Source organism: Hyalella azteca, unplaced genomic scaffold (assembly GCF_000764305.2).
Source record: "Hyalella azteca isolate HAZT.00-mixed unplaced genomic scaffold, Hazt_2.0.2 contig14415, whole genome shotgun sequence".
Classification (NCBI taxonomy): domain Eukaryota; kingdom Metazoa; phylum Arthropoda; class Malacostraca; order Amphipoda; family Hyalellidae; genus Hyalella; species Hyalella azteca.
The window spans coordinates 36,877-51,413 of NW_025944302.1; the positions used below are offsets into that span (position 1 = coordinate 36,877).

Below are 14,537 nucleotides of genomic sequence, written 5' to 3' on the forward strand. Positions count from 1 at the left end.
CACCACGCTTGCTTTTGCACCACACTCATTTTGCACCACACTCATTTTGGACCATACTCATTTTGTACCACATTCATTTTGCCACACATTTTGCACCACACTCATTTTGCACCACATTCATTTTGCCCCACATTTTGCACCACACTCATTTTGCACCACACTCATTTTGGACCACACCCATTCTGCACCACACTCATTTTGCATCACACTTATTGTTCACCTAAATCATTTTGCACCAGACTTTTATTTTGCACCTCAGTGCGTTTTGCACAACATTTGCATTTTGCACCACACTCATTTTGCACCACACTTTCATTTTGCACCACACTTTTATTTTGCACCTCAGTGCGTTTTGCACAACATTTGCATTTTGCACCACACTCATTTTGCACCATACTTTCATTTTGCACCTCACTTGCATTTGCACCACACTTGCATTTTGCACAACACTCATTTTGCACGCCACTTGCATTTTACCCCTCACTCATTTTGCACCACACTTACATTTTGCACGCCACATACATTTTGCACCACACTCATTTTGCACCACACTCATTTTGCACCCCACTCATTTTGCACCACTCTTGCATTTCGCATCGCAATGAATTTTCACCGCCTTAAAGTTTGCACCGCGCTCGAATTTCACAGCGCTCTGGAATTTTGCACTGCAAGGAATGCTTACATAAACCCAAATTATGTCACCTCCATCGAAATAATTTTAGGTTTTCGTGTTATTAACTAATATATCGTATGAATAACTCAAATATTTAACGTACATAACATAAAAATAGATAAGTGGTTGCGCTCAGAAAAAAATATAATACATCACCGAGCATCGCATCACCTCCCTCATCCGCGGCACCCGCAACACTAGTTTCTGTTCGGCGATTATTTATTCTCAGAGCACGTATTACCAATTTTAAATCTAAAGAAAATTGCACATATGATTCCTAGAAATTCTTTAACATACTGGGACCGGTTCTTGGAGGAGACGAGCACTGGAGAATAGGAGCAGAGTTGCTTGATTCATGAGTAATGCGAGTACCTTTCTTCACTATATATGACTGGTTACACTGGTTTACGTGCCACCGGGTACATGAGTGAGGGCGTAAACAACACATGGAATGGTACGATATAGGAATATTCTAGAGTGCGTAGGAAAACATAACTCAGAAATTGTACCTTAATTGTCCTCGAGTACGAATAGGAAAAATCACCGTGGAATGATACCATCATCGTTCTAGAGTACGTATGAATACTTCAACCTGTAATGGTACCATCTATATGCACTGCCACTACAACTTTAATAATCATGTTCGAGCCACCCCGTTGACCAGTCTATAAATCGTTTTTAGCGGCAGACACTGTTAGACATTGTAATAATGCCTAGAAGTTTATGAAAAAGCTGTAAAATATGCCGGACGTATATAGTCTACGCCTCTACTGTTTGGCATACGAATAATGGCATATTATGATGTTGGTAAAATATAGTAAACAGAATTCTTTAATAAATTATCAGGCTTCATGCGCAGAAATTAACTCAACTTAATAATGTCTTCGCTTATTGCTTTAGAGGTTTTGCACGCTTCGTACCTTGTTTCTAAACAAAAACCATCTATCGCAAAACACCGACACTCAAACACTGACATCCATGCACTGTTGACGCACACACTCTTGCACATATTGTGACCGATTGCGCTGCACCACGCACGTCTCTCCAGCTTGACTGCTTAATGGTAACGCGTATAGGTAGCACGTCTCTCCAGCTTGACAGCTCAATGGTAGCGCGTATATGTAGCACGTCTCTCCAGCTTGACAGCTTAATAGCAGAGTGTATAGGTAGCGCGTCTCCCTAGCTTGACCGCTTAATAGCAGAGTGTCTAGGTAGCGCGTCTCCCTAGCTTGACCGCTTAATAGCAGAGTGTATAGGTAGCACGTCTCTCTAGCTTGACCGCTTAATAGCAGAGTGTCTAGGTAGCGCGTCTCCCTAGCTTGACCGCTTAATAGCAGAGTGTATAGGTAGCACGTCTCTCCAGCTTGACCGCTTAATGGTAGCGCGTATAGGTAGCACGTCTCTCTAGCTTGACCGCATTATGGCAGCGCGTATATATAGCACGTCTCTCTAGCTTGACCACTTAATTAATGGCAGCGCGTATATGTAGCACGTCTCTCTAGCTTGACTGCTTAATTAATGGTAGCGCGTATATATAGCACGTCTCTCTATCTTGACCACTTAATTAATGGTAGCGCGTATAGGTAGCACGTCTCTCTAGCTTGACCACTTAATGGTAGCGCGTATATGTAGCACGCCTCTCTAGCTTAACCCCTTAATAGCAGCGCGTATAGGTAGCACGTCTCTCCAGCTTGACCGCTTAATGGCAGCGCGTATAGGTAACACGTTTCGCTAGTTTGACCGCTTATGTAGGTATCCAGTTGCATGCCTGCATGCTCTGACGTGTGGATACACTGTGATTACATGATTTTATAAAAAAAATTAGCGTCTTTTAGATATTTTTAGTGAATGCCCACCAGATTCAATTTTTGCGTAATACGAATGAAAAAGATCTTATGTCGGCATTAACTTGCCAGCAGTATAAGTATACAATATTTGCCATTTTCCGTCCATTTTGCCCAAACTAAGATTCAATATTTACATTACTCATCAGGCATTCACCATACGGCAGATATTCTACGAGTAAGTATATAGACTAAGGATATTCGTGATTATAAATGCATGCATATAATAAACGATGACACCGGACCCGACAAAGCCCATTTACGAGAATAGCATTTCGCTGGAGAAACAAAACACAAAATAATATTTAATGCGTAGACATTCATGATTTGTATATATATATATATTTGTTTTATTGGTTTTCTATTATTGCATCACTTCCATAATGTATGTGATTCACAATATTGATCGCAATATTCAGGGACTAACGTTCTGATACCCTTACATATACATATTACGGTGGTCGCAACTTGCGGTGTTGAAAGTGGGAAGAGGCTGTCATGGTTGATAATGTGTGACATGTGAGCTTAAATCAGCCAATAGCAGCACGTAATCTTGTCGATCATGGATGTGGAATTCAAAATGCGTTATTCGTTGTGTGGTTGCAAGTTTCTACACCTAGCTGGTGTAAATTTCTACATATTTTCTATAAATAGTAAGTAGACGGTGCAGAGATTTTATATGCACCATTGAACAGTGCTAACACATAATTCTTTCAGTTCCTTTGTAAATCCCATTATTCCCAACCTACCAAGATCTGTCCAGTGAAAATTTACAGACGCGGCAGCTTCTGATTTAGAGTACCAGAAGCCTGGGCGACTCTAAATTTTGTTAGGCATGTTACCGCTTCCATCCGTGCTAATCTAATTTACTGGTTCGCTTAACTGAAGCCATTCATCGGCAACTCCTTGATTTCGTTTAATTTTCGATCCTCAATGACAAAACTCAACCTTTAATTAACGGAGTCTCTCAGTGGAGCATGCCGATCTTGTCGACGATCATCGGCAACTCCTTGACTTCGTTTAATTTTCAATCCTCAATGACAAAACTCAGCCTTTAATTAACGGAGTCTCTCAGTGGAGCATGCCGATCTTGTCGACGAACTGGAGCACCAAATTGCGATACTCCTTGGGATACTTGGTGTAGTTGGCGCAGTGGGCGGTGTCTTCGAACACTTTTGTTGTCACCTGAAAGTTTATATATGCATTAAATCGACAAGTTTTAAAGTATTGAATGTGTTGTGCCCCTTAAGTGAAATGCATATGCATTCGAGTAGCGTTAATTTATAATGTAGGAGGAATTTATTCAGACCATTTGACGGGCATGGAAACAATGTTGATTACGAGTTGATTTCGTTGAAACAACGTTAAATGAAATTTATTTAAACGTAAGATGCCTAACAAACTTTTAAGTACCAGTACTTGAATCGAATTAAGTCACGCGATTTTGTTTAGTTGTTTAAAATATTAGTAATTACAGAATATCTATGTTTCCCATTAAATCACATGCTGCCGTCAGTCACGTAAGTTATAATAAACTTTGCCAGTTATTTCCATCTAATTTGAAAAACGCTCATTTTTGCTATGGAATTTGTCCCTCTTAATTTTGAAACATGAAGCGTATTTCATAAACCAGTTTCCGTCTTTTCCTATAAATTGCAGGTTTAGATGTATGAGCAATCTTGAGTTTCATCTTTGGAATTAAACCCTCAGTCACTGAGGGTTTAACTTAAACATAACTTACGTCGTGTCCCACCTTTCCTTTTCCAGGAACACGAAACCACGAGCAGTCTTAATGTTTTAAATAAGCCTACATTCAAGCCGGTAGCCGCTGTTGCGCCCAACTCACGTCATGTCCCAGCTGTTGCCACCTGCCGGTTATCCTGTCGTTGACAGGCACGGGGCTGAGCGGGTCGCAGCTCGAGCACATGTACAGACTCGGGCCAGCCACGGGCCCGCGGTAGAAATAATTAGCAGCGGCGATGTAGTGGCGCGTAGCCACGTCGTGTCGGGTCCTCAGGAACCAGCTGTACATGATAAATTTATTTTAAACATGATCATGTTTTTTTCTGCATTTGTTGGGTTCGCAGAATCAATTGCTGGGAACAATAAATTCAATTTTAAAATGCGACCATTACTAGCCAGCATATAAATTTCGGATCTTCAGGGACACAATAAAAGTTTACTGGACACAGTAAACGTGAGTTTTTAATACGGTCATTTTTATTCTGCATAGGTTCGATTTGCTAAAACAGCTAAGCACAATAAATACATTTAATATTGTCATCATTTCAGGTTGCTTCTGTTGGGTTCGCAGAAAGTAGCTGAACATAACATGAATATAGCAAATTTAATTCATTTTTAGTCTGCTATATAGAATTATCATTTAGGAACTTCATTTTGAGTCTGCCAAAATTATGAAATATTCGTACGTATAAGTTATGTTCGAAATAATTTGTATCATTGAGAAAGGTTCTGTGAAGTGAAAACCGTTCATTACATGATCGTGCGTGTACATTATTTTGCAAATTAATTTAAAATTTTGGCAGTGCAAAAAGATCGGATAACGTTTCTGCGGACTTTAGTGGTCCATACTTAAGTTTCAAATCATTCACAGATAGAAGTGTTGCTTAAGTCATCACATTTCTGCAACAGTAAGTCTTTTAATGCGGAACTTAATGCTTGTGGTGTACGGCTTCGAACGTAAAAATATTTACTTCCATTGCCGTAACTGAAATGATTTTGACAAAGTAGTTACGTATCATTTCATATTTCGTCTCAATCTTTCCAAAACTCCAGAAATAAAGTAAAAGCCATGACTGCTCTTCGTAAATAAAATAATTTTGTAATCACTCTCATCGGGAATTTCGATGCCCAATGCCTCTGCTGACAAAACACAATTTTTTCATTGCATTTAGAAATCAATGGCCGTAAAATTTTCTTTTGGTGTCGTTGCATGCTGGTACAAAACATATTTCGTTAATTACTTTATTCTATCATCCTAGCCCTAGAGATGGAGGAAATTATGGTGCGCATTCCATACACTCGACGTAGCTGGTGATGATGCCTCGAGTCTTCATAACATTTATACGCATCTCACGCTATTAGAGCGCCATCATTCAATATTAGGTCGACATACTTGTGAACCAAAAGTTATTTGTTGACTTAACAACCGTTGTATTTTAATTAATTTCAGCGCCAGTGACGCTTTTGGTATTTGTTGACTTAACATGCGTTGTATTTTAATTTATTTCAGCTTCATTTGTTTCATTTATTTCATTTATTTATTCGCAATTGGTATTTATTGACTTAACATCCGTTATACTTTAATCAATTTCAGCGCCAGTGACGCATTTGGTATTTGTTGACTTAACATCCGTTTTATTTTAATTAATTTCAGCGTCAGTGACGCATGGGATCACTAGCGACGCACTCGACGCAGCTGGTGACGTAGCGCCTGATCTTCTCGTTGGCGGTGACGCTCGTGGCGACGCCGATGGGCATGTTGGGGAGGTCAACGGGGGAGTCCCACACGTGTCCCACTAGGCGCTCCTTCACCCCAGCGTACTCCCCACGCTCGTGCATCTGCCGAAATTAAGAAATTTTTGATACGGGGGTAATATGGAAATTAAAATAATTCGGATTTTGTTACGAAATGAAGTGAAGACTACTAAATAAACTGAATAACCAAACATAAATAATTAAATCTAACTGATTACTATTATCGAATTGATAGAAGTCGAAAAACGTAAATAAATTATGGTATTAATTATTATCAAGAATAAACACTCAAGATGTAAGTCACTAAAAATGAACGACAAGTACTTCACTGTTACAGCCACGCTCACAGGAGTTGAGATCTCATGCCTCACTATTTAATCTGTTTCTTTTACATTACTTTTCATCAGTGGCTGTTTAAGTCCATTGGTTTACTGTATTTATTGGTTTATACTTTTGTTGGTGGCCTCACTGCACCTCACCATCTTAACGGCCTCGCTGAAGGCGTAGGCCCCGACGCTGAAGCCGAACACGAGGATTCTGCTGTACTGGGGCTGACCTGCCAAGAACTCGACCACCTCCTTGGCCACCGCCTGGTCCACAGATCGATTTATAGTTATTAAATTAATGATCTCATCAACAATGATAATATTCGATTATTTTTATGCAAACTAGCAGTGCTTATAGTATTTCTGCCTTTATTATTAGTCCCAGTTCAGAGCCTAGTCTTGGACGTTAGTTGCGTGAGACTCGAGTCCATTTTTGTTTGGGGTAATTAACCTCAGTTATTTAGGATTGATATGTGAAAACGGTTGAGATTTTTCTCCGTAAATAATACAAGGAGAATATTACAAGGGTTCTTCGCACCTGGGAACCCGTCGTTGGCTGCATGAGGTCCATGCCCGTTATCTTAACAGTTACGACGTCCATGCCGAGGTCGGTGAAGAGCGAAGCGTATTTGTGCACGTGGTGACGTTTGGACGTCAGCCATGCGTACATCAGCACAAGGCGGTCTGAGCCTTCCGACTTGCTCTGAAAATATCAGTCAAGTTTATCTCTAGCCAAATGATAGGGTAATATCAATTATTAATATGCCTGAAAGTTGTATTATGTACGTATTGGGGTTCAAATCGAGAGAACTCAGTTAACAAAAGCCATATTCTTCCAGAGGAGGAATGGGTCAAAATGCCTCCTCCGTAGGTATTTTAAAAGGAAGACTTAAGATCTTGTTCAATAAAAGAGAAACGTGAATCAAGTTGCCATAGTTTGAAACATGTTGTTCGATTAAGTCAACTAGCAACTGTTTTTTGAAGTAGCGATACCGAAGTTAATATCAAAAATATCTAAAAAAATCCTAATTGAGTTTTTTAGTAATATGGACCAGATGTGATCATTTCCTTCATGACCCTCGGAACCGTCCCTCTGTAGAAGAATGTAGAGCAGCATGACCGAATGTGAAGGATGTCAACATCCTTACTTAATTATTAGTCTAGAAATATTGCCTCAACATTTTTCAAGGTTTAAGCATTTCATTGCTTAAACAGTCCAAAGACCCATGTTGGCAATAATAAAAATCTCAATATATTTCTAGAATGATCTTTAGGTTGAGTTATTTGTTTTTTGTTATTCAACAAAATCATAGCATAGTATTTTTTGGTTCACGTTTAGTCGATCACTAAATATATTTCAAGGCTCAAGTCAACTGTGCATCAAAAAATATTTACTGATTGGACAGTGTGTTGCTACATGTGTATCACTGATTGGACTGACTGATTGGACAGTGTGTTTCTACAGGTGTATCACTGATTGGACTGACTGATTGGACCGTGTGTTGCTGCATGTGTATCAGTGATTGGACCGTGTGTTTCTACAGGTGTATCACTGATTGGACTGACTGATTGGACCTTGTGTTGCTACATGTGTATCACTGATTGGACTGACTGATTGGACCGTGTGTTTCTACAGGTGCATCACTGATTGGACTGACTGATTGGACCGTGTGTTGCTGCATGTGTATCACTGATTGGATCGTGTGTTGCTGCATGTGTATCACTGATTGGACTGACTGATTGGACCGTGTGTTGCTACATTATATCAGTAATATCACTGATTGGACTGAGTGATTGGACCGTGTGTTGCTACAGGTGTATCACTGATTGGACTCACTGATTGGACCGTGTATCGCTCCATGCAGTGACTGATGCGCTGCCACGTCACGCCGGCGTCAGGCCGCGTAGGCGCATCAGGCTGCCGCTGACAACGCGCCTCCAGCGCCGGCTTAGCGCCGGCATGGCCGCTGGTCTGCCGAGGGTAAGCAAAACTTATAGGAACTCAGGCGTCATTAATTCGACATCGGCTTACACAAATTTAACTCGGGAATTTTATAAAAAGACGATATTAAATCCGACTTATGATTCTGAATTATTCATATATATAGAAAAGCATTTATATGAGTGTTACTTTAGTCGCAGGTTCGCTGTATCGTATGGGGGGTTGTGAATGCTTTTAGTGGATAGAGTTATTTAATTCTAGAATCACATATCATATGATATTGAGAAAATTAAATTTATATTTTCTCAATATTGATAATGTCGAAAATAATGAGAATTTCATCGTAGCTAGTGAAATTAAATTAATCTCAATTAATAATATTGCATTGCAAATAAGTTATCCTCACGGTGTTAATTAAATAGGAAAATAGGTCGCATAACGAGCGAAATAACTCTTCGGTCCTTTCTCAACATCTAAAGCAAAAAAAAATGCACAAGACGAGGATGAATTCTAACTTCTAATTCCTGTAAATTGCACAAAAGATCACAAATAGCTTTTTTAGGGAATGGAACCGATTAAATCATTATTAATAATCATATTTATGTAAAAGCTAATGTTTCCTTTTCGTTTTCAGGTTTACGTATTTTAGGCGAAGATTTTCAGATTTTATTTATTCATACTTTATATGCAGCTGGACAATGCAGTTATATATAACCGTTCTCTGGAGTGGTGAGCGTAAAGCGGAGTGTCTTACCCTACGCTACTGAACTTTTCAATGTGGCCAGCGTCAAGTGAAGGTACAAATCAACGAGTGTCACAACAATACATACTCCTCAGTAACTTTCATGTGGTAATAAATCTTCGAGGCAATGCTTATTTGCGACTGTGATGGCTTTTGAGTATTTTTTATGACGGTTGCACCAATTGCATCCTCTAGGGCCATTACGCCTCTTGTGACGCACAGATCGTTTTTGTTCGGAGCGATCAGCTTTCACGCGTACAGTTCCCTTCACTCGCCTTGCAAGGTTGGCGCCTGTAGCTCGTTTCCATTGATATCAATAATCTGTACGGCAACATGTGGCTAAACATATTTTTTATACTTTATCAACGAATTTTGCCCCATTTGCCCAACTATCCATTTTTTACTGATTTTTTCATATGTGATAATGTGAAATAAAAATTACTTTATAGGATCAGTTATTAAGTCATAATTTTTGGTTCTAGAGCAGCGGTAGCTGCCTTTTTTATCCCCTACTTTTACCCTTCCACGGAAAAAACTAGCTGGGTACACCGCGCTGGGTACACCGCGCTGGGTACACCGCGCTGGGTACACCGAGCTGGGTAAGAGCTGGGTACACAGAGCTGGGTACACAGAGCTGGGTACACAGAGCTGGGTACACCGAGCTTCCAAACAACCGGACCACGAGACCAACCCTCCGGTTCAACCTCAGTTTCCACCCAACCGGTTCACCCTAGAGAGGTGAACGCAGAACTGGTCGAACCCCAAACATTGTGAACCTTCTTGAATATCAAACGCAGGCAAGCCCAGCTGCAAGACATTTCAGTGTGCTTCTTACTAATATCCCTTATGGTTTGTTGGACATTTTTCCTTTTATGCTACTGCAAACTATCGAGAAAATACTAAGCGTCAAAAGAGACATATTTGTTCCTCCTAATCAATCTGTCAAATCTGGCGAAGGAGCAATTAAACTTTTAACTTCATTTTATTAATATATTTGTATTAGCGTTGAAGATCGTGCCATGTTGGGTATGTCACCAACATCAGACTTCGCAGAACTGACACAGCTAGCTAGGATTCAAACCCACAACCTACTGCTTCAGTCATGTTTTTCTTAAACAGCCTGCCGCTTGGCCGAACTCTACAATTAAGGTTTTGATTGCCAGCTGAGGCTCAAACCCACACATCTCTGTTGAAAATCTCAATGATCTTGATTACTCAGCCATCCGTTCACATTTATTAAAGTAAATAATTTTTTAGGCTTAACTTCTCACTATCAGAGTAACGGAGCCAGCATACCCTTGAAATTTAATTTACGAATCATCGTTCACTGAAATTGATATCGACCATATTGCCCAGTGGTTATCAAACTTCTGCAGGTTGCATGGCGCTCACTTGGCTCCCCAGTGAATTAGACACATAATTTTCACATAGCGCCCCCCCCCCCACAGACTCACAAGAAAAACAGATTTTGATTATTTTAAAAAATTTACACTAAAAACCCATGATAGGTTCAAAAAAACAGATCTGGGTGGAAAACCCAATCGCTGGGAGCCGTGTGCTGCACGTGTTGTGTATAAATCGTTTGGAGAAACGTTCAAACGTTGGAAACATGGAAGAAGTTTGAACAAAAGTTTGAATTTCTTACTTCTGAGTGCCGCCCCCCTACAGCCCCCTTCTTCTTCACCGTCCCACCAGATCTTTTCACCGCCTACAAGGGGCGGTACCGCCTACATAGGGAACCACTGATACAGCCGAGCAGGTGATAACATTTAGATGCCTTCTTGGATTTGCATCTCACAAAGTGGAACAAAAAATCTTTCATAAGCTCCCTAGCTATTTGATTCCTTCTTTGATTGAACTTCTGAAGACCTACTTCATAATTGGATATATAGAAGTTTCAAAACTCTTTCAAAGAAGAAAGCTCATGACGATTGTCACATTTTTATTTATCATATATAGACTAATGAGAATGTCCGATTATGTTGCAGAGTAAAATAAAAAGATTGTTTGAAATTTGACGAAACAGTGAGTTCATCGCTGTCACTATAATACGTATTGTACATATCGGTTAAATATTTTGAAGGTAGCCAAAATATTTAAATATTTTGAAGGGAGCCAAAATATTTAAATATTTTGAAGGGAGCCAAAATATTACGTAAGCCAAACACAAATATTTTGTGTTTGGCTTACGTGTACTATCCGACCATACGATCATATATGCAGATCGTTATAAAATATTTATGATGACTCTGAGAAAATTCGAGAAAATACGCAATTTATCAATCGTAGTCACGGTCGTGTGCAGGCATGAGTCAGCAGAATCTAGAACGGTCATCTGAAGTCAAGTCACTGCAAGACATGTTGTTTGCTGTCCGCGCTTCTTAACTTCTTGAACGCAAACAACACACAGTATTCTCGTGATGATGCAGTTTTGTATGGTGATGAAATTTGTGTAATGTTCATGTGTTACTTTTATTATTGATAATAATAATAACGAAGGGAGAAAATCATTGAATAGTTCTACCATAAGCCAGTGTTGAATCGATCATTGACAATATTTCAAACCATAAAAAATCAATCAGTATGGGGTTTAACCACGAATAAAATCGAATAGTAACACTTCAAGCAATAAGCACAATCATCGAGATAATAAACTTGATCGACTATGAACATAATGGCGAAGGAAAATATCAAAGAATAGTCAAAATCGTCCAAAAACTGTTTCAACCTAAAACGAAATCCGGTAGTATAGTGAGCTATGCCATTAACAAAATAGGGCAGTAACGGGCCATTAACATAGTCTGACTTTAATGTGTTCAGCCGTTAATCAAATCTGTCAACAACGGGCCAAACCAGCGCTAATTCAGAAATCAAATGACGAGAGAGAAACCGAGCAGTCCATTCTGAAATAATAATATTAATAGGCATTACAATGATATTTTCCAACCCCTATTTTTTTATCTAGCAGAGTAAAATACAATCATAAAATTATTTAGTTAGATGAATGAATGGTATAATATAAAATGAAGAGTATAATAACAATGAATGAAATTTAACTTCAAACAATGAGCGTTAGATCGTTACAGAGATGTTTGTTCTGACTCACCACGGACGTTGAGCCGAAAGTTATTTGCTTGACCAGCGTCTTCCAGCCACCGTCGTTGAGAGACAAATATACCTGCACGTAAACATCATTCTTTATCCACGTCATTCTTTATACACTTAATATTTTATTCTTTATCCACATCATTCTTTATCCACAACGTAGCCACGATTGTCTAAGTTGATATGCCCATCACTGGACTCGCAGGGCTGGCGTCCATGGCTGATCAATGTTCAGATCAATGATTTGCAAGATGGAACAGTTCGGTAGGCACAAGTCACGTTCATTTTGTAATGCATTAAAAAGGGATTTATTGCCTTAACTTCTCTAAATACCAGTATTTTACATACAATTTTATGCGTTATCATTTGTAGCAAAAAATATTTTTATATCAGTTCTAAAGTCAAATTTTTAATAAATATTAATAGGATGTAGTCACTTTCGCATATAAAAATAAATTTACACTTTAATAATACTGAATTTACGCAATACTGAATAACTTCAATATTATATCTATCTATTATGACCCCAGTAACATATTTATATATACATTCATATGTGTCCAATGTATCATTTACAATATGTTCAGCACCGGCGGTCCATCTATTATTATAGGCATGCGAGGCTAATCCAGTCACACACATAAGGTTGCGTGCAAAACATTGTTTGTTGCCTTGAGCAAAATTTGAAATTTTTGTCATGTTTTTCTTGTATATATAGGCAGCGATTTTTCAGCTAAAAAAATAAAATGATAATAATAATAATAAAACGCCGCAAAATATGAAGTTTCTTCATATTTTGAAGAGACGATCTGGTGATGCAAAAAATTATTCCAGAGCTCGACATATCTAAGCTGTGAAGTCATTTGCCAATACTTTTTTCCAAGTTGATTTGCTACTATTAATTAAAATTCCTAATATATCATTTCTTATATATTGTTTAGTGTGTGTTTATACTGAAGTTACATTTGGAACGTGTCGTTTAATTCCACGACCGGCGTCGAATTTGGACAGCGCCATTTTTTCATTTGCAATAAAAAAGCATCTTCCACCATTTTGTTCACAGTAACTATAGTGCCATCAGTAACGCTCGTGTATACAACATACTAAAAAAATAAATACGTGATTATAAAATTTCCTACATTTAATTACATGCCCAAAATATATAGAAAAATATTTCCCGAATAGTAATTATCCATGATCCTTGTAAATTTATTAAGACCGACCTAATTTTAATATAATTTTCATTTAAATTTAATTTCATAATCTTGACATACCTGGTACGGCACCCAGATGATGTAGGGCAGGAGGGCGGCCAGTGCGGTGTGCAGCCATCCTGCCTCACCCGCCACGAGGCTTGGGACACTAGCCTCCACCTCCATCTTCTTGTCCCTTTCCTGACAAAATTCGGGGTATGCTTCAGCCTCCGCCACAGAGTTGCTATGTTCGCGTAAGAGTTATTCTGGGTCAGTTGGCCAACTGATCGCAGTCAGTGACTAGTTAGAACCTCCTTGCCGACTTTATAGTCTCCTGAAAGTAGGGCAAGAGTTGGCAGAATAAGTACCAGACGCTTGTAGCTGTCTGATTCTGGGACCGGAATGAAGACCAAAAAGCGGACAAAGGGAAGCTGGTGGACTATGCTCCCCGAGTCCTGGGCGTTCCTTAATTAATCCAGAGCCGCCCTCGGCTCTAAATTTTGTTTGGGTTACAAACCCAGTGAAAATTTACAGACGCGTCAACTTCTGAGTACCAGAAACTGGGGCGACTCTAAATTTTGTTTGGGATGCCACCTAATATAACACTTTTCTTATGGTGACTGGCGAACAAACAATTACGAATTTTTGGCCTATTTATCACATTTAGAATTAATGTGTGTAACTTGAATAATTTCAAAAATAATATAATTCGTGAAATCTTCAAAATAATTTTTAGAGTAGATCTCCAATTCGTCCGTGATGGTGTAAAATCACAATGAGCTTCCTGTCAGAGTAGAGTTGATCAAATTTTAAATGTATTGAGTTGGGAAAACAAGCGCTGAAAATTAGGATTAATTACCAAATTCTCATTTCGTCATATATGTACATGTATATATACTCGGATGCAGATCAAAAGATGATGTATTTTACATTATGTGTCGTTATATATGTACAGCCGTTAGAAACTATCCTACTTTGCCGCAGCTAGCCACTGTTACTGATCGTTCAGGGTAAATAACCGTTCTAATTATTAATATTCAATATTATTAACTTGGCGTTGTACGCTATGAATTTTCTGGGGCAATTTTAGAATACCGTTGACAATAATAAAAATATTGCATTCTAGTTAAAAATAGACCCGTTTAACCCCACATTTTAGATGGAACTCTAATTTGACACGCGTAAAAAAATGTGAAGCGACTATTTTGCTACTT

General features: G+C 38.8%; 1 protein-coding gene across 1 annotated transcript; it reads right to left on the minus strand.

The window, feature by feature from the left end:
- Window positions 1–402: 402 nt before the first annotated feature.
- LOC108665792 lies at window positions 403–13,573 on the minus strand. The gene is made up of 9 exons (XM_047884049.1): window positions 13,405–13,573; window positions 12,132–12,203; window positions 8,179–8,313; window positions 6,880–7,044; window positions 6,495–6,605; window positions 5,948–6,099; window positions 4,364–4,541; window positions 3,607–3,702; window positions 403–3,502 (listed from the first exon to the last, which is right to left on the minus strand). Exons 1-9 carry the CDS (start codon window positions 13,507–13,509, stop codon window positions 3,485–3,487), a joined length of 1,032 nt encoding a protein of 343 aa, XP_047740005.1. The 5' UTR covers window positions 13,510–13,573; the 3' UTR covers window positions 403–3,484.
- Window positions 13,574–14,537: the final 964 nt, after the last annotated feature.

Excerpts from the sequence above, each read along its gene's own strand:
- LOC108665792 (XM_047884049.1), bottom strand. The coding sequence starts at position 13,509 with ATGGAGGTGGAGGCTAGTGTCCCAAGCCTCGTGGCGGGTGAGGCAGGA. Across the intron at positions 6,100-6,494 it reads TCAGCGAGGCCGTTAAGATG|ATGCACGAGCGTGGGGAGTA; the intron begins GTGAGGTGCAGT and ends TAATTTCGGCAG. Across the intron at positions 3,703-4,363 it reads GGCAACAGCTGGGACATGAC|GTGACAACAAAAGTGTTCGA; the intron begins GTGAGTTGGGCG and ends ATAAACTTTCAG.